Consider the following 23,489-nt stretch of genomic DNA (forward strand, 5'->3'; position numbering starts at 1 on the left):
CTAGAAAAGTGCTGTGCTGTGGTGTTAGGAGCAGCTGTGTCAATGCGGAGACTAGCAAAGCAGTTGAAATGTGAAGACATTTCATCTGGTGGTTCAGTCTTGAAGAGTGGAGGTTTTAAGCCCCTTCCTCCCTTAGGACTTGGGCCATAGCCAGCTCTGTATCCCCAGCAGTAAGCATCTCCGGTCCGCCTGAATTGGGGCCAAGAGCCCAGAGTCCTGAGAGGAGCCCTTAGTAGGACAGCAGTATTCACAAGGGATAAATATAACTTTATTTTAAATAAACATTTGCACTCTGTACACAGCCCCACGGAAGAGGGACTCAGTCGTCAGCTGTCTTGCGCACATCAAAGCTGCCACACGGTCCCCGCAGCAGCTCTGCCAACAGTGCAAGCAGCTGCCCGTGTTCCTGCTGCACGCTCAGTGGAAGTGCGGCTAGCTCACTGTGGAGGCTGCGCTCCACCATCCGGCCCAGGGCTCGCCGCAGCTCCCTTAGCAACCGCACAGTTCGGGAATCACCTTCTAGCCGCAGCAGGTCGCTGTCACTCAGTGAGATGGTGGCCCGGCGCCCGTCATCTGGAGAAGGGTAAAGACAGGGAGTCTGTGTTGGCCGAGCCTCTGAGGCCACGGGTAGGCCTTGGAGTGGTGGAAGGGAGGGTACCCACCACGGACGTGGACGTCCCCATCTGTGAGGAGCAACACAGCCAGCGGGTGCACCTGGGAGGAATCCCGGACAAAAACGCTACCGTTGGACTTGACGGCCATGAAGTATGTCAGCCATCGGCTCCGTAACCGGGTAGCCTCCCTAGGGAACAGAGTGTCGTGTGACGTGAAGCCACACCTCTGGCCCGTCTCTGAGGGCCTCCCTCTCTGGTCCTGCCTGCCACCCACCTGTTGATGGTCGATTTGTGCAGCAGGATGTTCCCAGATTTGGTCCTGTAAGTGACACTGTTGGGCTTGAACTTCCCCTGCCGAGTCACCTTACCTTGCCTCACCTAAAGGGACAGAGGAAAAGACTGAGCAAGGAGCTAGGGGTGGAGAGAGGTAGGGACCGGTCAGCTTCCTATCCTAGAGGAGGCACCTGGATGAGGTTGGGGTAGAGGCCCGCCATCAGCACCCCCTTCACCAGCTCCTCTTCCTCGCTGTATTCATTGCACTGGGCGGAGGGCAGTGTGCAGTCGGAGGGCTTTCCCACTAGGAAAGCCTCGTAAATGTTCTCCGAGAACTGCTTGATGAGCCCTGGGGAGGCAAAGTGCAGTGTGAAGAGAGGCCCTGCCTCAAGGCTGGGGGTGGGAGCTGATGGGAGCTCTGTGGGTGGGAGGTGCTCAGGAAGGCCCTCTTGGGGGCCAGGCTGACCGTGGATGAAGCGCAAGCTGGGGGCGTACAGAAGGTTTTCTTCCAGGTAGTTTTCCCGGGAGGTACGGTCCTGCCAACGCAGCACCTCCTCCCAGCCGGCCACGGCGCGCACGAAGGCCAAATGGTCACTCCCGCTGTCGTGGCTCAGCAGCGCCTTCACCTGGGAGAGAAGGTCCAGGGGTCAGGAGAGAGACCAGAGCCCAGCTCAGGACAACGGGTGGGGTGTGAATAATAAAACAGCAGGAGGGCTATAGGAAGCCCTGGATCTAACCTTGTCTACTTCTGCCCGGTTCTGCAAACTGCTGCTGAAGGGGTCCCGGGTAAGGCAGGAAACAACCACCAGCAGTGGGTGCAGGCAGCGGAAGATGGCGGCCAGCACTATGGCCTTGGCCAGCCGGGGGTCAGTAGAGATGTGGGCCAGGCGCTGCCCCAGGGTGGTCAGGTACTCCCGCTGGTCCAGCACCCCTGCAACAGCCCAGCTGTCAGTCCCACCCATGAGCCAGCCACTCCACAGCCCAACCATTCCTGGCCTCCAGTTACCAATCTCCTGGAGCAGTATCACAGCCTCATCCACTGCCTTGATATTTGGACTGTCCACCGCCTTAGAGAGGAACTCCACCGCCTGCAGCAACAAGAACCACACCCCCATGAGCCTGTGTCCCACATGCCCTGTCCAGGAGCAAGTCCTCGCCCAGCCCTGCCTCTGCCGCACCGTCTTCTCAGGCATGTGGATTTTGGCTTGCAGCACCAGGTTCTCGAGGGGTGTGCGCAGGATCTCTGGCACTTGGAAAGGAACCATCTTCTCCAGCCGGCTCCTCGGGAACAAGTGGTAGGCAAAACCTGACTGGCAGCGGCCTGCTCTGCCCCGGCGCTGAATCACATTGGCTCTCGACACCCACACGGTCTCCAGGCAGGACACCTGGGGGGAGGTAGGAAACCGCCACGTCTACAGGTCTTGCCTGCCCACCTCTCCAGTCGCCCTCAGCACCCCTCAACAGGGACATGTCCCCCAAGTGTGGCCTTCACACACAAAGGATGTCTACAGCAGATGGGGACTAGGGGCCACCCCAGAACAGGGGTCCTCCCCCAATGGATGGGTTGGGTCCAAGAGAGTGGCACCACCTTGGTCTTCAGGTCATAGCGTTCCTCCTTGTGCAGACCGCTGTCCACGACATGCACAATGTCGTTAACTGTGATGGAGGTTTCTGCAATGTTGGTGGCCAATACAATCTTACGGACCCCAAGTGGAGGCTGCTGGAATATGGCCTTCTGATCCATCATGGGGATATTGGAGTGCACTGGTGGATGATAGCAAGATGGAAAAGCGCTACAGGCACTGTCCGACCAGAAGAGTCTCGGCTGAGGGCAGGACAGGAATGTGGGTTCCCCACCCAGCCCTGGCCCCCATAAGCTGAAACCATTTGGTAAACCACACCCTCAGAGAAAAAGGGTCAAACACAGTCAGAAACTGGGGCCATCGAGGTCAGGCTGGCTCCTCCCACAGAGGCAGGACTCTCACCTGGTAAGATGAGGTACTTGCTCTCGTGCATGCCCAGGGCCTCCTGGAGACGTTGCTGCACTCCTTTAATTTCTTGCCAGCCAGGCAGAAAGCACAGGATCCCACCTGTAAAGGGGCCCTGCAGCCATGAGCTGGCTTGTCCAGCTATAGGGAAAGGACATAGCTGAGAAGTGGGGAAGCACCCACCTGGTTCCCCACGGGCATCGATGTGCAGAACCAAATCAGTCACAAGGTCCAAATCAAGTGCACATTCATCTTCAGACTGGGGTGGGGAAGAAAGGCCAGTCACAGTCATGGGGTAGGGGTCATACACAGGACAGGACACAGCAATGGACACAGTGAGAGTGAGCTCCTTGGTATGTGAATTCCAGCCCTCACATACTTGCCACACACACATAGTCATGATTCTTCCCCAGTTTTTATCAAGGAGACAGGCTTGGGAAGATAATATGCTCTATCATGAAGATAGGGAGGGAATTCCAAAAGAAGGCCCAGCAACCCTGGGGTGTGTATGGGGATGTCCCTCACCTCATGGTGCCGATGCCGGTGTGGGTACTGGTGTTTGCCCAGCTTGGCCAGGATGTCCTCCAGGTAATGTTCCTTGACGGGATACATGAAGCCAGGCACCTTGATGACAGGGCAGCCCCCAAAGTAGCGGGAGAAGCGCTCATTATCTCCTGTAGCACTCATGAGCACCAGCCTCAAGGCTGGGTTGAGGCGCTGCAGGCCCTTAAGCAGAATCAGCAGGAAGTCTGTGTTCACATCCCGCTCATGGACCTCATCAACGATAACATGGCTCACACCCTCCAGGCTGGGGTTGCTCTGCAGCTTCCGCAGCAGGATACCCACAGTGCAAAAGAGCAGCGCCCCACCTCGGGCTGGGGGCTTGCTTTCCAAGCGCACCTGGAAGCCCACGTTGCGGCGCAAGGAGGGGCCCAGTTCATGGCTGACCCGCTGCGCCACGGACACAGCTGAGATGCGGCGAGGTTGTGTGATGATCACATTGCATCGGGCCCCTCGGCCCTCAGTCACATAGCGCTCCAACAGTAGCTGAGGGATGCGTGTGGTCTTCCCACAGCCCGTGTCCCCAGAGATGACCACCACTGGGTGCTGTTCAATGGCACTGAGGATAGCGTCCCGATGAGGGTCCACAGGTAGCTGGGGAGCCTCCTGCCAAATCGGCCCTCGCCTCCGCCACAGCTCCAGCAGGCTCTGGCTCAGGCGTACCTCCTCCGCTTCTGACAGGGGCATGTATGGCTTGCCTGTGATAGGGTCACTTAAGGGCCCTGAGTCCTTGCCTAAGGGCAAGATGTCATCACTCTGCAGCCGGAGTTCTGGGGAAATCCATGAACTGTCCACCGGGTACTAGAGGACGAGGAAGCAAGCAAAATGACAGAAGTGCCTGTCTTCCTCCTCCATGCAGTCAGCCCCTCCACAGGATTCACCTAGTCAGATGTTTAGGGCCCAACCCAGAGAGCAGAGGAGAACTTGGGCTGTGACTGCCCCGACACCCTCACAGGCATGACTAAGGGGACTTAGGGCCAGGGCGCTCCAAAGCTCCCTGCTCGGTGGGGAAAACACAGGTTTCCTACGCCTTTTGCAGGCAGAAGCAGCCTTCAGTCTGGAGAGGGAGACAGTGGGATGGAAGGCAGGACTCTTACATGACTCAGGAAGGCCTCTATCTTGCGAAGGATGGGCTCGGGCACCTGGATGGTACATGGCCGGCGCTGGGTCTCACCCAACTCACGCAAGGAGGCCAGGTTGTACATGGCATGGGTAAGCGGCTCATTGTTCCTGTCCACCAGGCCCAGGCTCTGCAGGAGGACATGGATGGCTCAGTCTATGCTCTTAGAATCCCAGCACTCAGGAGGTGGAGGTAAAAGGCTTGTCAAATTCCAGGCTAGCCTGGGCTACACGGTATAACTCTAGAAGTAAGTTTAAAAAACTTTTTTTTTGCCGGGCGGTGGTGGCGCACGCCTTTAATCCCAGTACTCGGGAGGCAGAGCCAGGTGGATCTCGGTGAGCTCGAGGCCAGCCTGGGCTACCAAGTGAGTTCCAGGAAAGGCGCAAGGCTACACAGAGAAACCCTGTCTCGCAAAACCAAAAACAAACAAACAAACAAACAAAAACAAAAACAAAAAAACTTTTTTTTTTTTTAAAAAAGAATTAAATGTGATATCAGAGTAGAACCCTACCACCTACCCCTTGGCCAGGCATGGTGGCCCAAGAACAGCCTTCTCTGGTGCAGTCACACCTTCCCAGAAGACCCTACTCCTCAAGCTTTCCCTGTGCCCCTCACCATAGCTTCCCCACCCAAATCCTGCTAGCAGGGCTTGCTGCTAACTGTTCTGGCCAGGGCCGTCTGTGACCCACCATACAGAGAAGCACATAGAATGTTCTGTACATGTCTGAACATGATAAAATAGACCTTTTAAAGTAAAACGTTTGTTTGCTTCACCGTGTGCTTAAAATCACCCCATGAGACAAAATATGACCTTCAGGCAAATGTGGTCCCATCATTTTCTTAGCTTTGTGTGTCTGCCATGTGGAAAGTCACCAGCTCTCTCTCCAAACTCAGCCAAGTGTCACCTCCCTGAGGACATCTTCTCACTACAGGTGTCCCCTTCTTCACCAGTGCTCAGATTACAAAAGGCACCAATGCTACCACTTTGCTGTCTGTGTGGGTCAGCTTCCCCACACTGCAGCTCCTTCCCAGTCTCCCCCAAGCCAAGAGTGGGACTTCTGCACAGGAAGTGAAATTGCAGACCCTCCACATCCTGCAATGAGGCCCAAGTCTCTGCTGCGCCCAAAGCAGAGCACATAAACACCCTCAGATTTCACCACCCGCGTGCAGCTTTTTCTCTTGTTTTCTTGTTCTTGTTTGTTTGAATAAAGCCTTGCTCTGTAGCCCAGGCTAGCCCTGCTCTCATGACAATCTTTCTGCCTTGCCTCCCAAGTACTAGGATATGGTATACAGCACCCCAACTCATGGACTCCTTACATTCTCCACGTTGACAGGTATACCCCTCACCATCAGAGGGATCTAAGGCATGGTTCTCCAAGAGCACCCAGTAAAGCAGGCCCAGTTCACATTCTCGAACTCAACCTCCACCGTCATGCTCAGATGAACTCAATTCTGTTAATCAGGCAGAAGGCCGTCTACGGCTATGGCATCAGCCAGTGCCAAAGCTCCTTCAAAGGACCTGACATAGATACAGCACAGTGGTCGAGTGGCCACCGAGCATGAGGAATGGCCTGCATTCAACCCCCAACCGTGGGAAGAAAGGAAGAAACAAAAACAAAGAACTTGCCAGGCTTAATGGCATCTGCTGATAATGCTGTCATTTGGGATGGGACAAGGCTAGGAACTGGAAGCCAGCCTGAGCTACATGGCAGGTACCAGGCCAGGCTGAGCTCTAGGGAGGCCCTGTCTCAAAAGGAGGGGGGCTGGAGGTCAGGCTGGGGATGTAGCTAGGCTGGTTAGTGGTCAGCTCCCTAGCATGCATGAAGCTCTGGGTCTGGTCCCAGCACTGCGTGGTGGTACAGACACCTAGGAGGTGGATACAGAAAGTCCAGAAGCTCACGGTTATCCTCAGTGGTGTAGTAACCTGGGATCCCTAGCCAGCCTGGGATTCACCAGATTCTGTCTCAAATTTAAAAAAAAAAAAAAAAAAAAAAGAGGATGGAGGCTTGACACCAAGTCTGACCTGAGTTTGATCCACACAGTGAATGAAGAGCACTGACTCCTGCATACCTCCCTCTGACCGCCACACGTATGCCACGGCGTACACACAGCAAGTATTTAAAGAGAAGGGGGAGAGGTGGCACACAGCCTGGAGGCCACATCGCTGTCACCTTAATGCCGCTCCCTTGCTTAACCGTCATTCCAGATGCACTCCGATTATTCACACTGCCACCGAGGCTACAGGGTCTCTGGGCACCCAGCACACCTCCTAACCCAAACTCTTCCACGCCTCTGCTGTGCCATCACACTCTGGTTTCACCTAGACTCTGGCCAGTGTTATTAAGGCTGAGCTCACAGGCAAAGTCCCCAAAGACTCTGGGGAAGTAGTCATGGAAACAGCGGTAACAAATACATGCAGAGCCGGGGCACCGGACCCTTTCCTACCTGGGTACAAACAGCCAAGGCCTGGTGTGCACTTGACTTCCTAAACAGTGGACGAAGCTGTCACAGACAGAGGGACTGACTCACCTTCAGTTTCTTGCAAGCCAAGGCTGCTGCCTTGTTCTCAGCCTCGGCTTTGCGGCGCCCTTTGGCAACAAAGGTCATGGGACAGGGCCAGAGCAGAGTGAGCGTAGCCAGCTTGGTCTTGGTGCCCACAGTATGGAACTGCATGAGGTTCTGCACAGAGGTAAATGAGGAAGTTACAAAAGGCCGGAATGAACAGAGAGGTGGGTAGTCTAGGCACCTCAAGGACTTCCCTTTTGTCCCTCTGCTTTATGCCTGCCACCCATCAACGGTCACGTGTGGCCCTAGTCCTGAGCTGGCTTCTCAATTTCTGTAGAAGACGGGATTCATGAGATGCCACGACCTGTCTTCCTCACCCACATCTGATTAGCACCTTCAGGAAAATCTGGGGCTGTAGCTGTTAGCATGAGCCAAAACCCAGGCATGTCCTGACAGAGTAAAAGGGCCTGTGTCTCTACCTCAGCCTCCTCTGAGGCCCCTTGCTATGGCATCAGTGATGATATTGATAACACAACGCAGACACCAAACTCCTGTTCCTTCACATCCCTGACGTGCCACTTGGTCACAGATCCGGGTCTTTAGTTAGCAGTCCCCAGCCTATACCCTGTGTGGCTATTTTCACTTTTCCTGTCCCCCCAGCTGCTCTGCTTTCCATCCATCAAGGATCCCACTGTCGTCCTTGCTGGCCTAGGTGGGAGGTGAGACAGGCATCCTGAGCCCTGCCCCACACCTGAGCTTCCTTCCTTCCTTCCTTCCTTCCTGCCGAGCCTTGGGAAGGCAAGCGCAAACAAGAGAGCTGCTCAAGCCCACACTTCTGGAGAGCCGACTCACCTTAGCTGTGGAGGAGGACGTTGCGATCTGAATCACTTTGGCCAGAAGGTTCTTGGGAAGTGGAAACTGGGTCAGAGCTCTAATAGCACTGTCATCATCTGTCATTTCAAAGGAACCCCCCCTATGAGGACAAACAGTTGAGGTGAAAAAGTCTGCTGTCTTCCTAGGCAAGTTTCTCTGGGACTTCAAGGCTGGGACACAGTGCTGGTATGACAGACAGGCAGGAGGCATGAAAGGATTGGGCCAGGAACTATTGCCTCTTCAGTCACACTGCAGCAGCCCACAGGCCCTGGCTTCCCCAGAGAGAGGCGAGCAGAGTGACCGCTGAGAAAGTGGGACCGGGTGTGAGCTGGAAAGAAGGACCATGTGCTGTCTGCAGGTGGTCACCAGTGCACTGTCCCATCCTACCCAACCCCCGAGAGGAGAGACACACTAGGCAACAGGCTATGAAACTAAAGTGTTGGGCATAGCCCTCCCATAAGCGGGGGCTCCGAGAAGACCAATCCCAGGCTGAGATGTGGCCAGGGTCCCCTGATTCCCTCTGTCAGAGCAGTACCTTGAGTCCCTGAGTGGGTTGTGGGAGTCTTGCTGGGTCATGGACAGAAACTCTGTCACATCAATGGTCCCTTCTTCTAGCTCTTCCTCCTCATCTTCCTCTTCCTCTCGGCCTAAGGATCGTGATAGGCCTCCAGGACCCCCTGGCCGAATGTTCTCAGGATTCAGCTGCCGCCAAGAAGTTGGAGGCATGGTGGGTTCTGGACGCCACCAGTTGTCAGCTGGAGACCCAAAACGATCAGCAAGCACTCGGTATTTGGCTGCATCAAACAGTTCATTCCGTGGACCCAGCAGACCCCAACCCTGTTGGACAAAAAAAACTGTGAGGCGCATACCATCAGCACACCTCAGCCGACCTGTTCTGTGCTCTGCTGGACACACTTCAGCCCTGGCCAGAAATGGGACTACAACGAAGACTTCAATCCAGGCACAGTGGGGCTCTCCTGTCATCCCGGCAGCGGGAGCTGACAAGGGTCTTGAGATCTAGGCCAGTCTTACCTGTGCAGTGAGACCAGCTCAAGAAACAAGAATAGAAAGAGGGCTGGAGAGATGGCTCAGAGGTTAAGAGCACTGACTGCTATTCCAGAGGTCCTGAGTTCAATTCCCAGCAACCACATGGTGGCTCACAACCATCTGTAATGAGATCTGGTGCCCTCTTGTGGCCTGCAGTCATACATGCTGTATACATAATAAATAAATAAATCTTTAAAAAAAAAAAAAAGGAATAGAAAGAAAGGGAAAGAAGGACAGACTGACTGAAGGGAAGGAGAAAAGACAGAGAAGACTTAAAAATGCCTAGATTTGCTGGATCTGGTGGTAAATGCCTGAAATCCTAGTTCTCCCAGGCCTACGCAGGAGGATCACTGAAAGTTGTAGACAGCCTGAGCGGCAAGACTTTGTCTCAAACAAATAAAAATGAGAAATGAAAATAAGCTAGATAAGCCAGACCTAGTAACACACAACTTTAATCTCAGCACTCAGGAGGCAGAAGCAGGCGGATCTTTGTGAGGTGGAGGACAGCCTGGTCTACGGAGTGAGTTTCAGGATGTCCAGGACTACACAGAGAAACACTTTTTTTCCCCCCGAGACAGGGTTTCTCTGTGTAGCTTTGCACCTTTCCTGGAACTCGCTATGTAGACCAGACCAAGCTGGCCTCGAACTCACAGAGATCCACCTGGCTCTGCCTCCCAAGTGCTGGGATTAAAGGTGACTACCGCCCGGCTGAAACCCTGTCTTTAAACCACCAAAACAAACAAGCAAACAAGTAAACAGGGAGCCAGGGGAGCAGAAAATACAGCCAGACAGTAATTGACAAAGCTTCAGTAATCAGGGCAATCAGAAAATGAATGGCCTACAACATCAAACAGTCATCATTTCTAACACAAGAATCCTGTTAGAACTATATGAAAAAAATAAAGAATAGGCTGAGGAGATGGCTCAGCATGTAAGAGAACAGACTGTTCTTGCAGAGGACTCTAATTCAGCTGGGCACCTTACAACAGCTTAAGATCTGATGCTCTCTTCTGGCCTGACAGGTACTGTATTCACCTGTACACACTTGATTCACACACACACATACATATACTTAAATGTAAAATAAAGTGTGGGAGAGATGGATCAGCAGTTAAGGGCACTGACTACTCTTCTAGAGGACTCGAGTTCAATTCCTAGCACCTACATGGAGTGTCACAAACATCTATAACTCCAGTTCCAATGGATATGACACCCTCTTCTGGCCTCCAGAGGCACTGCACATACATGGTGCACAGCCATACACACAGGTAAAACACCTACACCCACACACCTACACACCCCCACCCACCCACACACCCACCTACACCCCCACACACCCACCTACACACCCCTACACACACCTACACACACACACCTACACACACACACACACACACACACACACAGAGGAAAAAAAAAAAGAACTCAAAGAGCTCACTCACGCTGTAGCTCACTGGTAGAGCCCCTCACCTAACATGTACCCTGGGTTCAGTCCTCGGCACCGCAAAAAACAGAAAGCAATCAAGAAAAAAGTTTTGTTTTGGGTTTTGTGGGGTTTTTTTTTGGTTTTTCAAGACAGGGTTTCACTGTTTAACAGCTCTGGCTATCCTGGAACTCACTCTGTAGACCAGGCTGGCCTCGAACTCACAAAGATCCGCCTGCCTCTGCCTCCTGAGTGCTGGGATTAAAGGCGTGCACCACCACTGCCTGGCCCAAAATAATCTTAAGAAATGTGAAGTTGGAGAAATCACACTGCCTAATCACAAATCACAAAGTTGTAAAATTCACAAGAATACCATGGGTAGGGTGTCACACATCTTTACACCTTTGCCCTTTTCTGACCTTCAAGGGCACCAGGCATACATGTGGAATATTCCTTTACCCTGCGCAAATGTATGTCACTGTGATTGGTTTAATAAAGAAGATGACTGGCCAATAGATGGACGGGATAAGGTTAGGCAGGGGAACCAGACTAAGGACACCAGGAAGAAAAAGGGCAGAGAGAGGAGTCACCAGCCAGACACAGACAGGAAACAGGGGGTGCAAGATGAAAGAGAGGGAATGCCACGTGGCAATACTTAGATTAACATAACTGGGCTAGTTTAAGTTGTAAGAGCTAGTTAGTAATAAGCCTGAGCTATTGGCTGAGCATTTATAATTAATATTAAGTCTCTGAGTGGTTATTTGGGAAGTGGCTGGTGGAACAGAGTATATCTCAGTCCTGACTACAATTCTGCCTACAAATACACATGCAGGCAAGCAACACATACAAATAAGTATCTTTTAAAAAGTTTTAAAATTCAGTGGTGGTGGTGCACACCTTTAATCCTAACACTTAGGCAGTCAGGCAGCCAGCCTAGTCTACAATAGTGAATTCCAGGCAAGCCAGAGCTACACAGTGAGACCACATCTCAAAAATCTTTTTTTTTTTTTTTTTAAATTTCGTAAGACAAGGCTGGGGAGTTAGATAGCTCACTTAGTAAAATGCTTGCCACACAAGCATGAAGACTTGAATTCAATCCCCAACTCTCATGTAAAACACCAGGTGGTAGTGGTGAGCACTTTTGCTCCCAGGGCTGGGGAGGCAGAAACAGCTGGGTCATGGACATGCTAGCCAGCGAACCAGCCCAGCCTAATCAGTGAGCCCTAGGTCACAGAGAGAGATACCGTCTCAGAACAACAATGTAGACAAGTCAGTTGTGGTAAGGCACACCTTCAGTCTCAGGACTCAACAAGCAGAGACAAGTGTATGTCTGTGTTCAAGGTTAGCCTGGTCTATACATAGGTAGTTCTAGGCCAGCAAAGCTACACAGTAAGACCTTGTCTCAAACAAGTTAACGACCAAACAGAAAAACAATGTAGGCAGCTTCTGAGGAATGACACTGGTAATGGACCTCTGGTCTACACACAGGCACACGTACTCACAAACACATACATACACACATGACGAAAAAAACTGAGACGTAGGAAGGGCTCAGGAAAGCTGAATGACTGAACACCGCATCACCATCTACCAAGATGTCCCTGGACCCAAAACTACCTCAAGAGCGAGCGAGGAACAGCGGTCTCCCAGGCCTGAGCCTGCAGCGGAGGCACTCACCTTGAACAGCTGGCAGGCCGCTGCTGCAGCCTGCCGCTCAGCATCTATCTTCTTGCTGCCATAGCCTTCTACCTCCACACTCTTGGGCCACTTTATGTGCAGGGTGACTTTCTGGGAAGTGAAAAGAGAATAAGGAAGTGGGAACGACAGCCCGTGTGGGCGCTTACCACTGCAGCAGTGGAGGCAAGAGGACCAGGCTACAAAGTAAATTCCAGAACCAGCTGGGATATACAAGACCCTGTAGCAAAAACAAGCAAAGAGCTCAGTGTGGTGGCACAGTCCTCTAACCCCAGGACTCAGGAGGTAGACCCTGGTGTCTCTCTTGAGTTCAAGGCCAGCCTGGTCTACAGAGTGAGTTCTTGGACAGTTCCTACACAGAGATACCCTGTTTCAAAGCAAACAACCAACCAAAAAAAAAAAAAAAGCAAAACAAAAAAACCTTCATTCAGAATGGTTTACCTGAGTGCTTCTGTGGAATCTAGGCTCTATGGCGCTCTTGGAGCAGGGGTCCTCACCATCACCTCTACCCTGCATTCCTTGCTAGACCAGGGACCAAAACCAGGGACCAAAACCAAGATCCTTATCCCACCCGCTGTGCTTGCTTTTCCTGAATGAAGCGTGGATTTTTGGTAGTTCTTCAAATCTAATTGTATTATGAGGTTCTCTATTGACTGTTCACATCTAGAAAACACATTCTGGCTGGGCACAGTGGCCTACATCTAAAAGATTTTTTTCCCATGTATGTAGAATACCTTCAGTATCTGAGACCTGAAAGCAGGAGGACCAGCAATCCAAGGCCAGGTCCTGTTACATGTCAAGTTCTAAGCCAGCCTAGGCCACGTAAGACCCTATCTCAAAGCAAAATAATGAAAAGCCAACTAATAGGGCTGGGAGGTGGTACACGCCTTTAATCTCAGCACTCAGGAGGCAGAGGCAGGAGGATCTCTGTGAGTTCAAGGTCAGCCTGGTCTACAAAGCGAGTTCCAGGACAGCCAAGGCTACACAAAGAAACCCTGTCTCAAAACAAACAAATAAACAAAAAGGCAAACAAAACAGAATACCCACTCTGGTCTCTTTGACAAAAGAACCCAAGAAAGAGAAAAGAGCAGCCAGTCTCCTTTGAATCAAACCAGTGATTCACTTAGCCATCAGCAGACTTACCTTTTTCTTCGGTCCATTTGTGTGCACATAGACTAGCTTGTCTTTTGCATGTGAGATGCCAAGGGCTCTTCCAATCACGCTGTTGAGAAGGTTTTTGGGTTGTGGAAACTCTTTTAATAGGTCCCTAGAAGCTAAGAAAATAAGAATACAATAATTACAATTCTGTTTCTTTTCAAACTCCATAAGGTACACCAAAGCCACTCAGGGCTAACGTTGTCGGCTCAGGACCCAAAGCATTCACTATAGGAGTCCTTGGAAAGGGCAAGATGGTGAATAAACTCGATGAGTCTGATGTCTGAAAGAGGGTACTCAAAAACAAAACACTTATCTTCTACAAATGCACATGAGAGATCAACCTCCTAAAGCGGTTCACACAATTAGGATAGGCCCTGAAGGAACTCTGGGCAGCTCCAGCACAGCAAACATGGCTCTGGCAGGCCTCGCCCTTCTCTCCCATTCCCTCTGCCTTGCTAAACCATTAGACTGCATTCCTAAAGCTCGCCACTGAGGTCTATTCCCTTATCTGGCCATTTTCTCCTCCTGAGGCTGACTGCCAAGGTCCAGTATTGTTACTGATCTTGGTCTTGGGGGTCCTGAGCTGATACCGATCCTTTCAAGCCATGGAGGCCAGTGATGAGATCCAGATTTTAAAGATTATGCCTCCATTCTCAACTATGCCTCAGCACTCTGCACAAGTCCTCTATAAAGCCCAGAGTCTCACTGCCAAGACACAGGCATGAGCCAATCCTTTCCTATCCCCCTGGCATCAAGGGGAAAAGGATGCATCAGACAGCGGAAGGGCTCTATCCTTCCCTTCACTCATTCTCTGTACTCACCTCTGTAGTAAATACAAAGTACACAAATGGCTTAGATGTCCCATCTGGCAGCAGCTCCTGCCAGCCACAGGGCTTAGTCAACCACAAAGGGGCAACTCAGAAGGGCTGAAAACAAACTAAAGGGCCCGTCACACGCAGCACCAGAAATCTTCAGGAGATGTAAGGCCTCCTTCAGTCTCTAGCATTACGTTCAGCCTCTACCGCGGAACTGAGTGGGTGCTCCCTGCAGTACTGTGTGCCTGTCTCATCGTATTCATTGGGGAGGGTTGTGCAATGGCAGCGGATCCGTTACTCCTCAGTTGGCACCTGAGAATGCCAGCAGTGTTCGGGAGTATCTGTATTTAATTCTTTTGTCTCTTCAAAACTTCATTCATTACCCGGCAGATGTTGTAAACTTTTAACCCCAGCACTTGGGAGGCAGTGGCAGGCAGACTCTGAGTTTTAAGTCAGTTAGGGCTTTATAGTGAGACCCTGTCTCAAAAAAAATTATTATACTATCATGTGTTTCTGTGTGTGTATGTGTGTGTCCACCATCTGGAGGTCAGAGAATAACCCTTGCAAGTCTGTTCTCTCCCTCCACTGTGGTCAGGGGTTGGAATTTGGGTCTACCAGACTTGTACAGCAAGCACTTTCCCAGCTGAGCATCTCACCAGCGCTGTGTTGTGAAGACGGTCCTCCAAAATGTCTGAGGTGACCTTGTTATCTAGTTTGCAATATTTACCTGGGGCACACACCTGTGTCAACTAGCACAAAGGAGTGTTCTAGCTGGAGCACTCTCCTAAATGCTCTACTATAAATCATGTAAGAATCAAGCAGTTAAAAAAGTACCTAGGTAGACTCAAGAAGAGTTGATCCCATCTTGTATCCCTAATTTAAGTAACCCACAGATGTGCACAAATGCCACACACCCCCCAGCTCTTCCAGATGGATAAAGACTGGCTAGCTCACTCCACCTGTCCTAATGGCCATAGATGTTCTCACCAGCTCCACTCTCTGCCCTGTCAGGAGCCATATAGCCACAGTCTAAAAAAGAAGACACTCCATCTCTATTTAAGATGCTGAAATTCCAGGTGTATTTGGGGCCAGGTCCCACTGTGATGACAGAGCTAACCCTCAATGCCACCCAGCCTGACAGAAGTAGGCTATTCATGTTATTTCCCCACACCTATCCACGTGCAGGCATGCTGGATTCTAGGGGAACCTAAGCCACTCAAGACTTTCTAACAGCAGGGCAGGGACTCACAGATGTAAGGGGTTTAAATCACTTTCAAGACTAGAGTTCTGGCCTGCCCGGCCGGTCTCTAGCCCACGCCCCTCGCCTGCCTTCTCTAGTCAAGGACGTCGCAGCCCAATCTCTGCTACCAGCCCTCACCGTTCACCATGCTTCCGTCGCCCTCCCCAAGCTCGCTAGGGGCCACCTCTGGCTCGACCTCAGAAGCCTCCTGAGTGCCATCTGGGCGGACAAAACTTGATGAGAAGCCACGCGAGGGTCCTTGTCGCCCGGCAGCGAGGGGATCCGGCGGCCGCAGGCGCGGAGAGACGCTGGCAGCCAGCGCCACGAGCCGCCTAGCAGACGCCATCGCGATCCCGCCGATCCCCGCGGCCCCAGCCTGCGATAGTACCTCCGAGGGCTCAGCGGCCGGCAGGAGTACCGTGCGCCCTCTGCTGGCCAGGGGGACTCGGTGCTGAGAAGCTAGCTAGCATGCCAGTCTCCCCACCAGGAAATGCAAACAGACTGGGCATCTGGATCTCAAGCAGGAAAGGGATGGGATGATTTTAGAAAATAGTACTTTGTATTTTCTCAGCGTTCATTCAAGGAAATGAGCCAAGGTCCCTCCAGGTCCTACACGTGGTGAATCCCTTACAAGCTGCTTTCTAACAACTTCTTGCACGTAGGTGAGTGCTAGGCAGGCACCCATCTCCTGTGGGTAAATCTGTGAAGACTCTCCAGTATGAAAGACCTCTTGATCACAAACTGACTTAATGGCCTGGACTGGAGTCCAAGGAGACAGCACCTAGTTTGGGACACAGTGCCAAGAACTGAGCTAGCTCCACGGTTAAGAGTCCAGTTAGGCTTCCTCGCTTGTGTAAAGACAGTGGAATTCCACCTCCAAACTACTGTGCCTGGATTTTACTCCTCTTCTGTCTCTTAAAGCTTTGAGGAGCAGGACTTGGTGGGCTAGGAATGAAACTAAATCTGAAGGAAGTGGCTATGAGCAAGGGCCTCATGAGCAAGGACCTCAGTCTCTGCACTGTGAAAGAAAGCCTTGGTCAGGGGTTGGCAGTTTAGGTTGGGTAGGCTGCAAAGAAGAAATTTGTTTTTCAGTTCTAGCCATGACTTGAATAATCCCCTGGAGAGCTTATTAAAACATTAGTGCTGGGTGTGGTGGCCCATAACTTTAATTCCAGCACTCGGGAGGCAGAGGCAGTTGGATCTCTGAGTTCAAGGCCAGCCTGGTCTACAGATTAAGTTATAGGACTTTCAGGGCTACAGAGAAACCCTGTCTTGACAAAAGAAAAAAGAAGAACTAAAAAACATATTGCTAGTCAAGAGTGGTGGCCCATGCCTATAATCCCAGCACTCAGGAGGCAGAGGCAGGATTGCTGCATGTTTGAGGATAGCCTGGTCTCCACAGGAAGTTCCAGGCTAACCTAGGATATACAATGGAACTCGGAAAATTAAAACAAACAAAAAACAGATCTGGGGATGGAGTTTGTCAGTTGGTAGTGTTTGCCAAGGCTCCATAATTATGGTCACTATGTTTGACCATCAGCACAGCAGAGCATATAGTATAGGAGCATGTCTGTAAATCTCAGCACTGGGAAGTGGAGTCAGGAGGATTGGAAGTTCAAGGTCATCCCTGGCAACAGGAAAACAAAGTTTGAAGCCAAAATTGGATACATGAGCCACTGTCTTAACAAAAATAAATAAATAAATTTTAAATCTGACATAAGGGCTATAGAAATGGCTCATCAGTTAAGAGCCCTGAATGTTCTTCCAGAGGACCAGAGTTTGATTCCCAGCATCCACAACTGTGTAACTCCAGTTTCAGGGGATCTGACACCCTCTGCTGGCTTCTGCTGGTATCAGGAATGCACATCCTATACAGAGACACATGCAGGCCAAACACCCATACACACAAAATAAAACACATTTAAGGATAAATAAGTAAAAATCCGATCCAATTGTCACAGGAGACACCACCTGTATTAAACAGCCCTACCCAGATCCATATATAGGGCAAAATATGATTCCTCAAGAGCTGTGCATTTGGCGGTGTGGCTGATTACTTTGCTAGAAGTCTAACCAGCTTCAAAAATGGTCCTCACAGACTGTGAACAGCCCAAATTTCTTCAAAAGAACAGAGAAGTTTACCAAGCCAGGGTGAGCACAACAGGTCTCACAGCTGAAGGAAACCAGTCTGGAGAAAAGACCCCACACCTAGAAAACTGACCTGTACCCAACATGACCCGCTCACTCCTGCACTCTGCTCCCACAGCCACTAACACACAGTAGAAATGCATGGTTTCTTGGCTTTCCTTCCAAAGAGGCAAAGTGAAAGAACATACACAGAGCAAAACTTGCCATAATTAGTCAAGAGTCCAAGCTGAAGGACAAGAACAGAGGCATCTGCTGTGCCATTCTCTCTCTCTCTCTCTTTTCCCTTGAGACAGGGTTTCGCTATACAGCCCTGGCTGTCCTGGAACTCACTCTGTAGACCAGTCTGGCCTCAAACTCACAGAGATCTGCCTGCCTCTGCCTCCCAAAGGCATGTACCACCACACCTTGCTCATTTTCTCCAATTTTAGAAAACACATTTTGAAATGGTGTTTGAAATTTTATGTTTTTTTTTTTTTAAAAAGGGGTGGGCGGCTGGAGAGATGGCTCAACAGTTAAGAGCACTGGCTGCTCTTTCAGAAGCCCTGGGCTCAATTCCCAGCACCCACATGGCTGCTCACAACTGTCTGTAACTCTAGTCCTAAGGCATCCAACACCCTCACACAGACATACTTGCAGGCAAAACACCAATGCACACAAAATAAAAATAAGTCATTAAGAAAAAAAAAAAAATCAAAGTAAGCATTGTAGCTCATGCCTATAATCCCAGCACTTAGGCTAAAACAAGATGATTATTGAGAGTTCAAGGCCAGCCCTTAAAGATACAGAATAAGACCCTGTTTCTAAAACTAAAAAGTGCTAGGGATATAACTAAGAGGTATAGTGACTGACAAGCTTGCATGAAGCCATAGGTTTAATTCCCCACAACCCACAGAAAGGTGGAAGGAGAGAACTGACTCAACCAAGTTGTCCTCTGACCTCCACACACACTACGGCATGTATCTACCCAGACACATTATATACACCCACTATACACAAAGACAATAAATAAAATCTAAAAACAACAGCTCATGCTGGGGGTGGGGTGGGGACATGACTTTAGTCCCAGCACTTTGGAGGCAGAGGCATGTGGATCTCTGTGAGTTCAAGATCAGCCTGGTCTACAGAGCGAGATCCAGGACAGGCACCAAAATTACACAGAGAAACCTTGGCTTGAAAAACAAAACAAATGAACAAACAAACAAACAAAAACCCCACCAAAACAGAAAAGCTCACTAGACTAAAAAACAAAACTAGGTTTGTTCTGCCCACATAACAAGAATGTGGACAAATAATAAAAATAAATTACATCGTGCTCTAAGAGCTGGAGTCATCCTGAGCAAGTATTTCACTCCATAATCGCAGGGACTCCTGTAAAATCAAGGGAGCTCTGTAGACCAGCTTTTAGAAGCCTTCTATTTCTATGATCTTCTCCCAAGAGTTCAGAGCAGGGATTGGCAAACCATCAGCCGCAGAACAAACCCAGTCCACTGCTGTTAATCTAAGTTCTTAGTTGTTGGTGTTTGAAACAGGATCTCTTTTACTCCAGCCTTGCCTTGAACTTGCCAAAGATGACCTTGAACTACTGATCCTATTGGGCACAGGGAGTACAGGCATGTGTCATCACACCTGATTTATTCAGGGCTGGACGTTGATCTCAAGCTAGGCAAATACTCCTGCCAACACAAGAGCAGTTCCAGCCTGTAAGGAAGTTAGTGGAACAGAGCTCTGTTCATCTGCTTATGGAATATCACTAACTGCTTTCCTGCTATCACGACAGAGTTAACTGCACAGAAAAACATGACAGCAAAACCTGAAATATAGCTGGCCATGGCGGCTCAAGAATTTAATCCCAGCACTCGGGGGCAGAAGCAGGCAAATCTCTGTGAGTTCCAGAACATTCTGGTCTACATACAGAGTTCAGGCCAAGCAAAGCTACAAAGTGAGACCCTGCCTCAAAAGAAAAAAAAAAAAAAAAAAAGATATAAAAAGGTTTACTAACTCAGAGATGTTTCTTTTTAATTCATTTTTATTTTATTAATTTTTAGTGTGTATGCATGTTCGTGATTCTCTCCTTCCACCGTGGGCTCCAGGGTTTGAACTCAGGTCATCGGGATAGCAGGGCAATAACTGTTAGCTGCTGAGCCATCTCGCCAGCTCTCAGAGAGATTTCTGTCCACTTCTGGATCAGGCAGGACATCTCCACTAAATGGAATCAAGGTGCAGAGGATCTGAATCCGAAGGTGAATGTTTAGGAGCTTAACCTTTACTTACGTTTTGATACAGGGTCTTACTCTATAGCCCAGACCGAACTGGAACTAATTATGTAGCCCAGGCTACCTCAAACTTGTAACCATCCTTTTTTGACTCAGGCTCCCAAGTGCTAGGAGTACTTCTGGTATCATCCAAATGCCTGGCATAGGAACCAGAAGGTGCTAGGAGGAAACCCACAACAACCCAGGCTCTGGTGCACACCACAGCACCTTAGATGGAAACAGGGGAGGGGCTATCAACACCTAAAACAACTGAGGCTCTCAGCCAGCAAGAAGACATGACTGGAGATGAGAAGATAAGAGAGCTAGAGGAGCCAGGCAAACACCCTTACACATGTGAATGCTACATATCCCTCAATGTAAGCTGTTGTCTCGGGAAAAACATAGCTGCCTTAAGACTACACAGAAAAGAGCAAACTGTGGCCGTGGGTCTGGACAGAGGATCCTGCAGAATTTCTAGTGCCCCATGCCTCAGTTCTGGGCAGGAAGGAACAGACACACAGAGGACCCTCAGAGGGAAACTTCTCAGTTTATCCACCCTTCCCTGGGAAGGATGCTTTGGTAAGAGACTGGCAGTGGGAAAGGAAAGGTTTAAAAAGGAGATGATCGGTTTTTTCCCTTTCAATTCTAAATCTGACTCTGATGGGCTCTGCTCAATACAAATGGCCATTGTCTTCTGAGAGCTAGTTATTTATTTTTATTTATATTTTATTTTTTGGTTTTTCAAGAAAGGGTTTCTCTATGTAGCCCTGGCCACCCTGGAATTTACTCTGTAGACCAGGCTGGCCTTGAACTCAGAGATCTGCCTGCCTCTGCCTCCCAAGTGCTGGGACTAAAGGTGTGTACCACCCAGTCTAGGTGCTATTTATTTGAACACTAGAGATACTATTTTTTACCACATACCTTCTTTTTCCAGGGGTGTAGGGAAACAAAGTCTCATGTACTATTGGGGCCAAGCCTGGCCTTGAACTCTTGACCCTCCTGTTTTTTCCCCCTCCCCACAACTTGGAGCTGAGGACCGAACCCAGGGCCTTGTGCTTGCTAGGCAAGCGCTCTACCACTGAGCTAAATCCCCAACCCAGACCCTCCTGTTTTCATAAGTTGGAATTACTGATGTTCATGTCCACATCTGGCTTTCACAACTCGTTTGTTTGTTTGTTTGTTTGTTTGTTTGTTTGTTTGAGACAGGGTTTCTCTGTAGCTCTGGCTGTTGTGGAACTTACTCTGTAGACCAGGCTGGCCTCAAACTCACAGAGTTCTGGCTGCCTCTGCCTCCTGAGTGCTGGGATTAAAGGCGTGCCCCACCACCGGCTTCGACAGCTCCTTCTTAAGGACAGAGACAGCAGTGGGGCCGATAGCGAGCCGTGCCAGGTGCAGCACCGTCAGTCCAGCTGCTGGGAGGCCAAAGCAGGAGACCTGGCTGAGCCTTGAAGTCCAAGTCAGCCTGCACAATACAGTGAGATTCTGTCCCCAAAATACAAAAAGCATGAAGAGAGCCAGGTGGTGGTGGCGCACACCTTTGATCCCAGCACTTGGGAGACTGAGGCAGGGGGATCTCTGTGAGTTCGAAGCCAGCCAGGTCTACAGAGCGAGATCCAGGACAGGCACCAAAACAACACAGAGAAACCCTGTCTTGAAAAAAAAAAAAAAAAAAAAAAAAAAAAACATAAAGAAGGAGGAAGAGGAAGAGATGGAGGAGGGAATGTAACTCAATGGTAGTCCTAGCATTACATTTGTGAGGCCATGTTCAATGCCCACCACCACAAGAAAAAAAAAAAAAAAAGGAAACAGAAAGCTGTAGGGAGAAAGAAGGCCTAAGATTTATGTGCACATCAGGATGTCTTCTGGACACGCCATGGATGCCTTCTGGAGGCACAGCTAGAGGAGTGTGCAGCACCTACGGGTCACCCCACAGGGCAGTTATCCATCCCAACAGCACAGTATACTCTTTGGCACTCAAGGAAGCACTGCCTATCTGACCCCTAGTTAACCCAAACTAACAATCTTGGAGCTTAGCCCAGCACATCTCTCAGAGCCACTCACCTGCCATGGTGGAAATGTTAGCGTTCAGCCTTTTCGAGTTACAGGGCATTTTAAGAAAAGAAAAAAAAAAAGGGCAATCAACTCTTGTTTTAGCAATAGTAGGGGTGGCATTTCTTTAAAGCCTAAGTCAGGTAGTCACAGGGCTGGAAGTGTGTATTTCTACTACACTGCTATCAAAAGTCAGGGCCATGGCAGAGTGGAGGGCAGTGCACTGAAAAGTGCCTGGAAACTTGGCAGCATCACAGGCCACAGAAATGGTCCCCACACCATTCCTAAGCTCTTGACCTTCAAAGGACTTCACAGAAACCAGACAGACCCACTTTATATGGAGCAAAGACTCCATGACCTAAAGTGCTGTTCTTGCCACTAGACAGAGGGACAGGCACAGGCAGTAAAAAAGCAGGGCAGCCCCTGTCAAGACAAAAAGGCTGCCAGGAACACCGGTCCCAGGAATGCCGGTCCCAGGAATGCCGGTCTTGGCAAACGTAGAAAAGACTTCAGTCGGAGGAAGGTAAAGATTTGTGTGCTCTGACCACTAGCCCTCTCTCTAGGTTTATGTCCACCTGAGGTGAGCCGTCATTCATCTGGGTATTTAGACATTCTTCCCTATCAAAAAGACAGGCCATCTTGCCCAAGGACTGTCAGGCAGACTCTGATGTCAGTAAAGTGCTTTCAGGTACTGGATAGACAGTATCCAAGCATCTAGGATAGAGGGGACCAGGTCAGGTCAGGGCTCTGTTCTGACTCTGCTTCAAGCATTTGCTCTCTCTGAAACAGAAGAAGATTCCAGGAATTCCTTCTAGCCTACAAGATTCTCTATGTTGGTGCTTAGCAACTCAACTTATCCTAACATTTCTTTTAGGCCACACATGGAGGCCCAAGGAGACTGTAGGGTAAAATCACATAGCCCGGGGTCATAAAAACCTATTCTAAGTAGGCTCTCACTCGGGTCCATCAGCTCTGCTAAGCCCACCTTCCAGGCTCACTTTCGAGAAACACATGTCCGTGGTACAAGGTTTCCACTACCACCCACCTACCCACTGATCTTGGACCAAGCCGTTGCTGGAGGCAAGGCTCCTCCTCCCTTACCTCGAGAGATGGTCCCTCCAGGGGCAGGGTTGACACACATGGGTGGAAGGCGGGGTGGGGGAAGTTTGCATTGACGCTGTCTGTGCTGGGTCCGATCTGGGAAAATAGAAAACACATTAGGGTGACATGTTCTCACCCCTCACGGTGTATACAATTGAGCTTATTCACCCTGGGAATCCAAGTGGAGCTCGGGGTAATACTGGAGAACCAATCACAGGTTCTAAGGAACAGGGTGGCAATACCACACAAAACAGTAACTGGCTCCTACAGACACCAGAGATATTCTTGTAGAAATCTCTTGACTCTCCAGAAGGCCTCCAATTATTTCCTCATCTACCCTTTATGAAGTTTAGCATTGCTTTGCTGTTTTTCTGAGACAGCATATCTAATAGCCCAGACTGCCCCTGAACTCACTGACCTAAAGATGACTTTGAACTCTTGGGTCCAAGTGCTGAAACCACTGGTATATGTCATCACATCTGGCCTCTCTGAGTCTTAATATACATCCTACATGCTTTGCTTTAGTCATCTACACCAGTCTTTTTTGAGGGTGGGGAGGGTAGGAGAGTTCAGACAGGGTTTCTTTTCGTAGTTTTGGCTGTCCTGGAACTCACTCTATAGACCAGG

General features: G+C 50.0%; 1 protein-coding gene across 12 annotated transcripts in view; it reads right to left on the reverse strand.

Moving 5' to 3' along the window:
• Window positions 1–246: 246 nt before the first annotated feature.
• Dhx30 (DExH-box helicase 30) overlaps window positions 247–23,489 on the reverse strand; it is a 29,358-nt gene continuing 6,115 nt past the window's right edge. For 8 of the 12 annotated variants that reach the window (XM_006985861.4, XM_006985862.4, XM_076577139.1 and 5 more), the window contains 19 exons: window positions 22,863–22,958; window positions 13,243–13,373; window positions 12,082–12,192; window positions 8,470–8,771; window positions 7,914–8,034; window positions 7,086–7,235; window positions 4,534–4,686; window positions 3,401–4,237; window positions 3,059–3,134; window positions 2,873–2,977; window positions 2,476–2,651; window positions 2,066–2,272; window positions 1,894–1,975; window positions 1,625–1,818; window positions 1,354–1,513; window positions 1,079–1,236; window positions 889–992; window positions 663–802; window positions 247–573 (listed from right to left, as the gene is read on the reverse strand). In XM_006985861.4, coding sequence (XP_006985923.1) covers window positions 320–573; window positions 663–802; window positions 889–992; window positions 1,079–1,236; window positions 1,354–1,513; window positions 1,625–1,818; window positions 1,894–1,975; window positions 2,066–2,272; window positions 2,476–2,651; window positions 2,873–2,977; window positions 3,059–3,134; window positions 3,401–4,237; window positions 4,534–4,686; window positions 7,086–7,235; window positions 7,914–8,034; window positions 8,470–8,771; window positions 12,082–12,192; window positions 13,243–13,373; window positions 22,863–22,958 — 3,557 coding nt within the window. In that variant the 3' untranslated portion in view covers window positions 247–319. Of the gene's footprint in view, window positions 574–662; window positions 803–888; window positions 993–1,078; window positions 1,237–1,353; window positions 1,514–1,624; window positions 1,819–1,893; window positions 1,976–2,065; window positions 2,273–2,475; window positions 2,652–2,872; window positions 2,978–3,058; window positions 3,135–3,400; window positions 4,238–4,533; window positions 4,687–7,085; window positions 7,236–7,913; window positions 8,035–8,469; window positions 8,772–12,081; window positions 12,193–13,242; window positions 13,374–15,450; window positions 15,686–21,773; window positions 21,803–22,862; window positions 22,959–23,489 lie in introns of those variants that run through there. The other 4 variants (XM_016004442.3, XM_016004443.3, XM_076577140.1 and 1 more) reach the window with 2 other exon arrangements.

The sequence above is a fragment of the Peromyscus maniculatus genome, chromosome 7, assembly GCF_049852395.1.
Source record: "Peromyscus maniculatus bairdii isolate BWxNUB_F1_BW_parent chromosome 7, HU_Pman_BW_mat_3.1, whole genome shotgun sequence".
In the NCBI taxonomy this organism is placed as follows: Eukaryota; Metazoa; Chordata; class Mammalia; order Rodentia; family Cricetidae; genus Peromyscus; species Peromyscus maniculatus.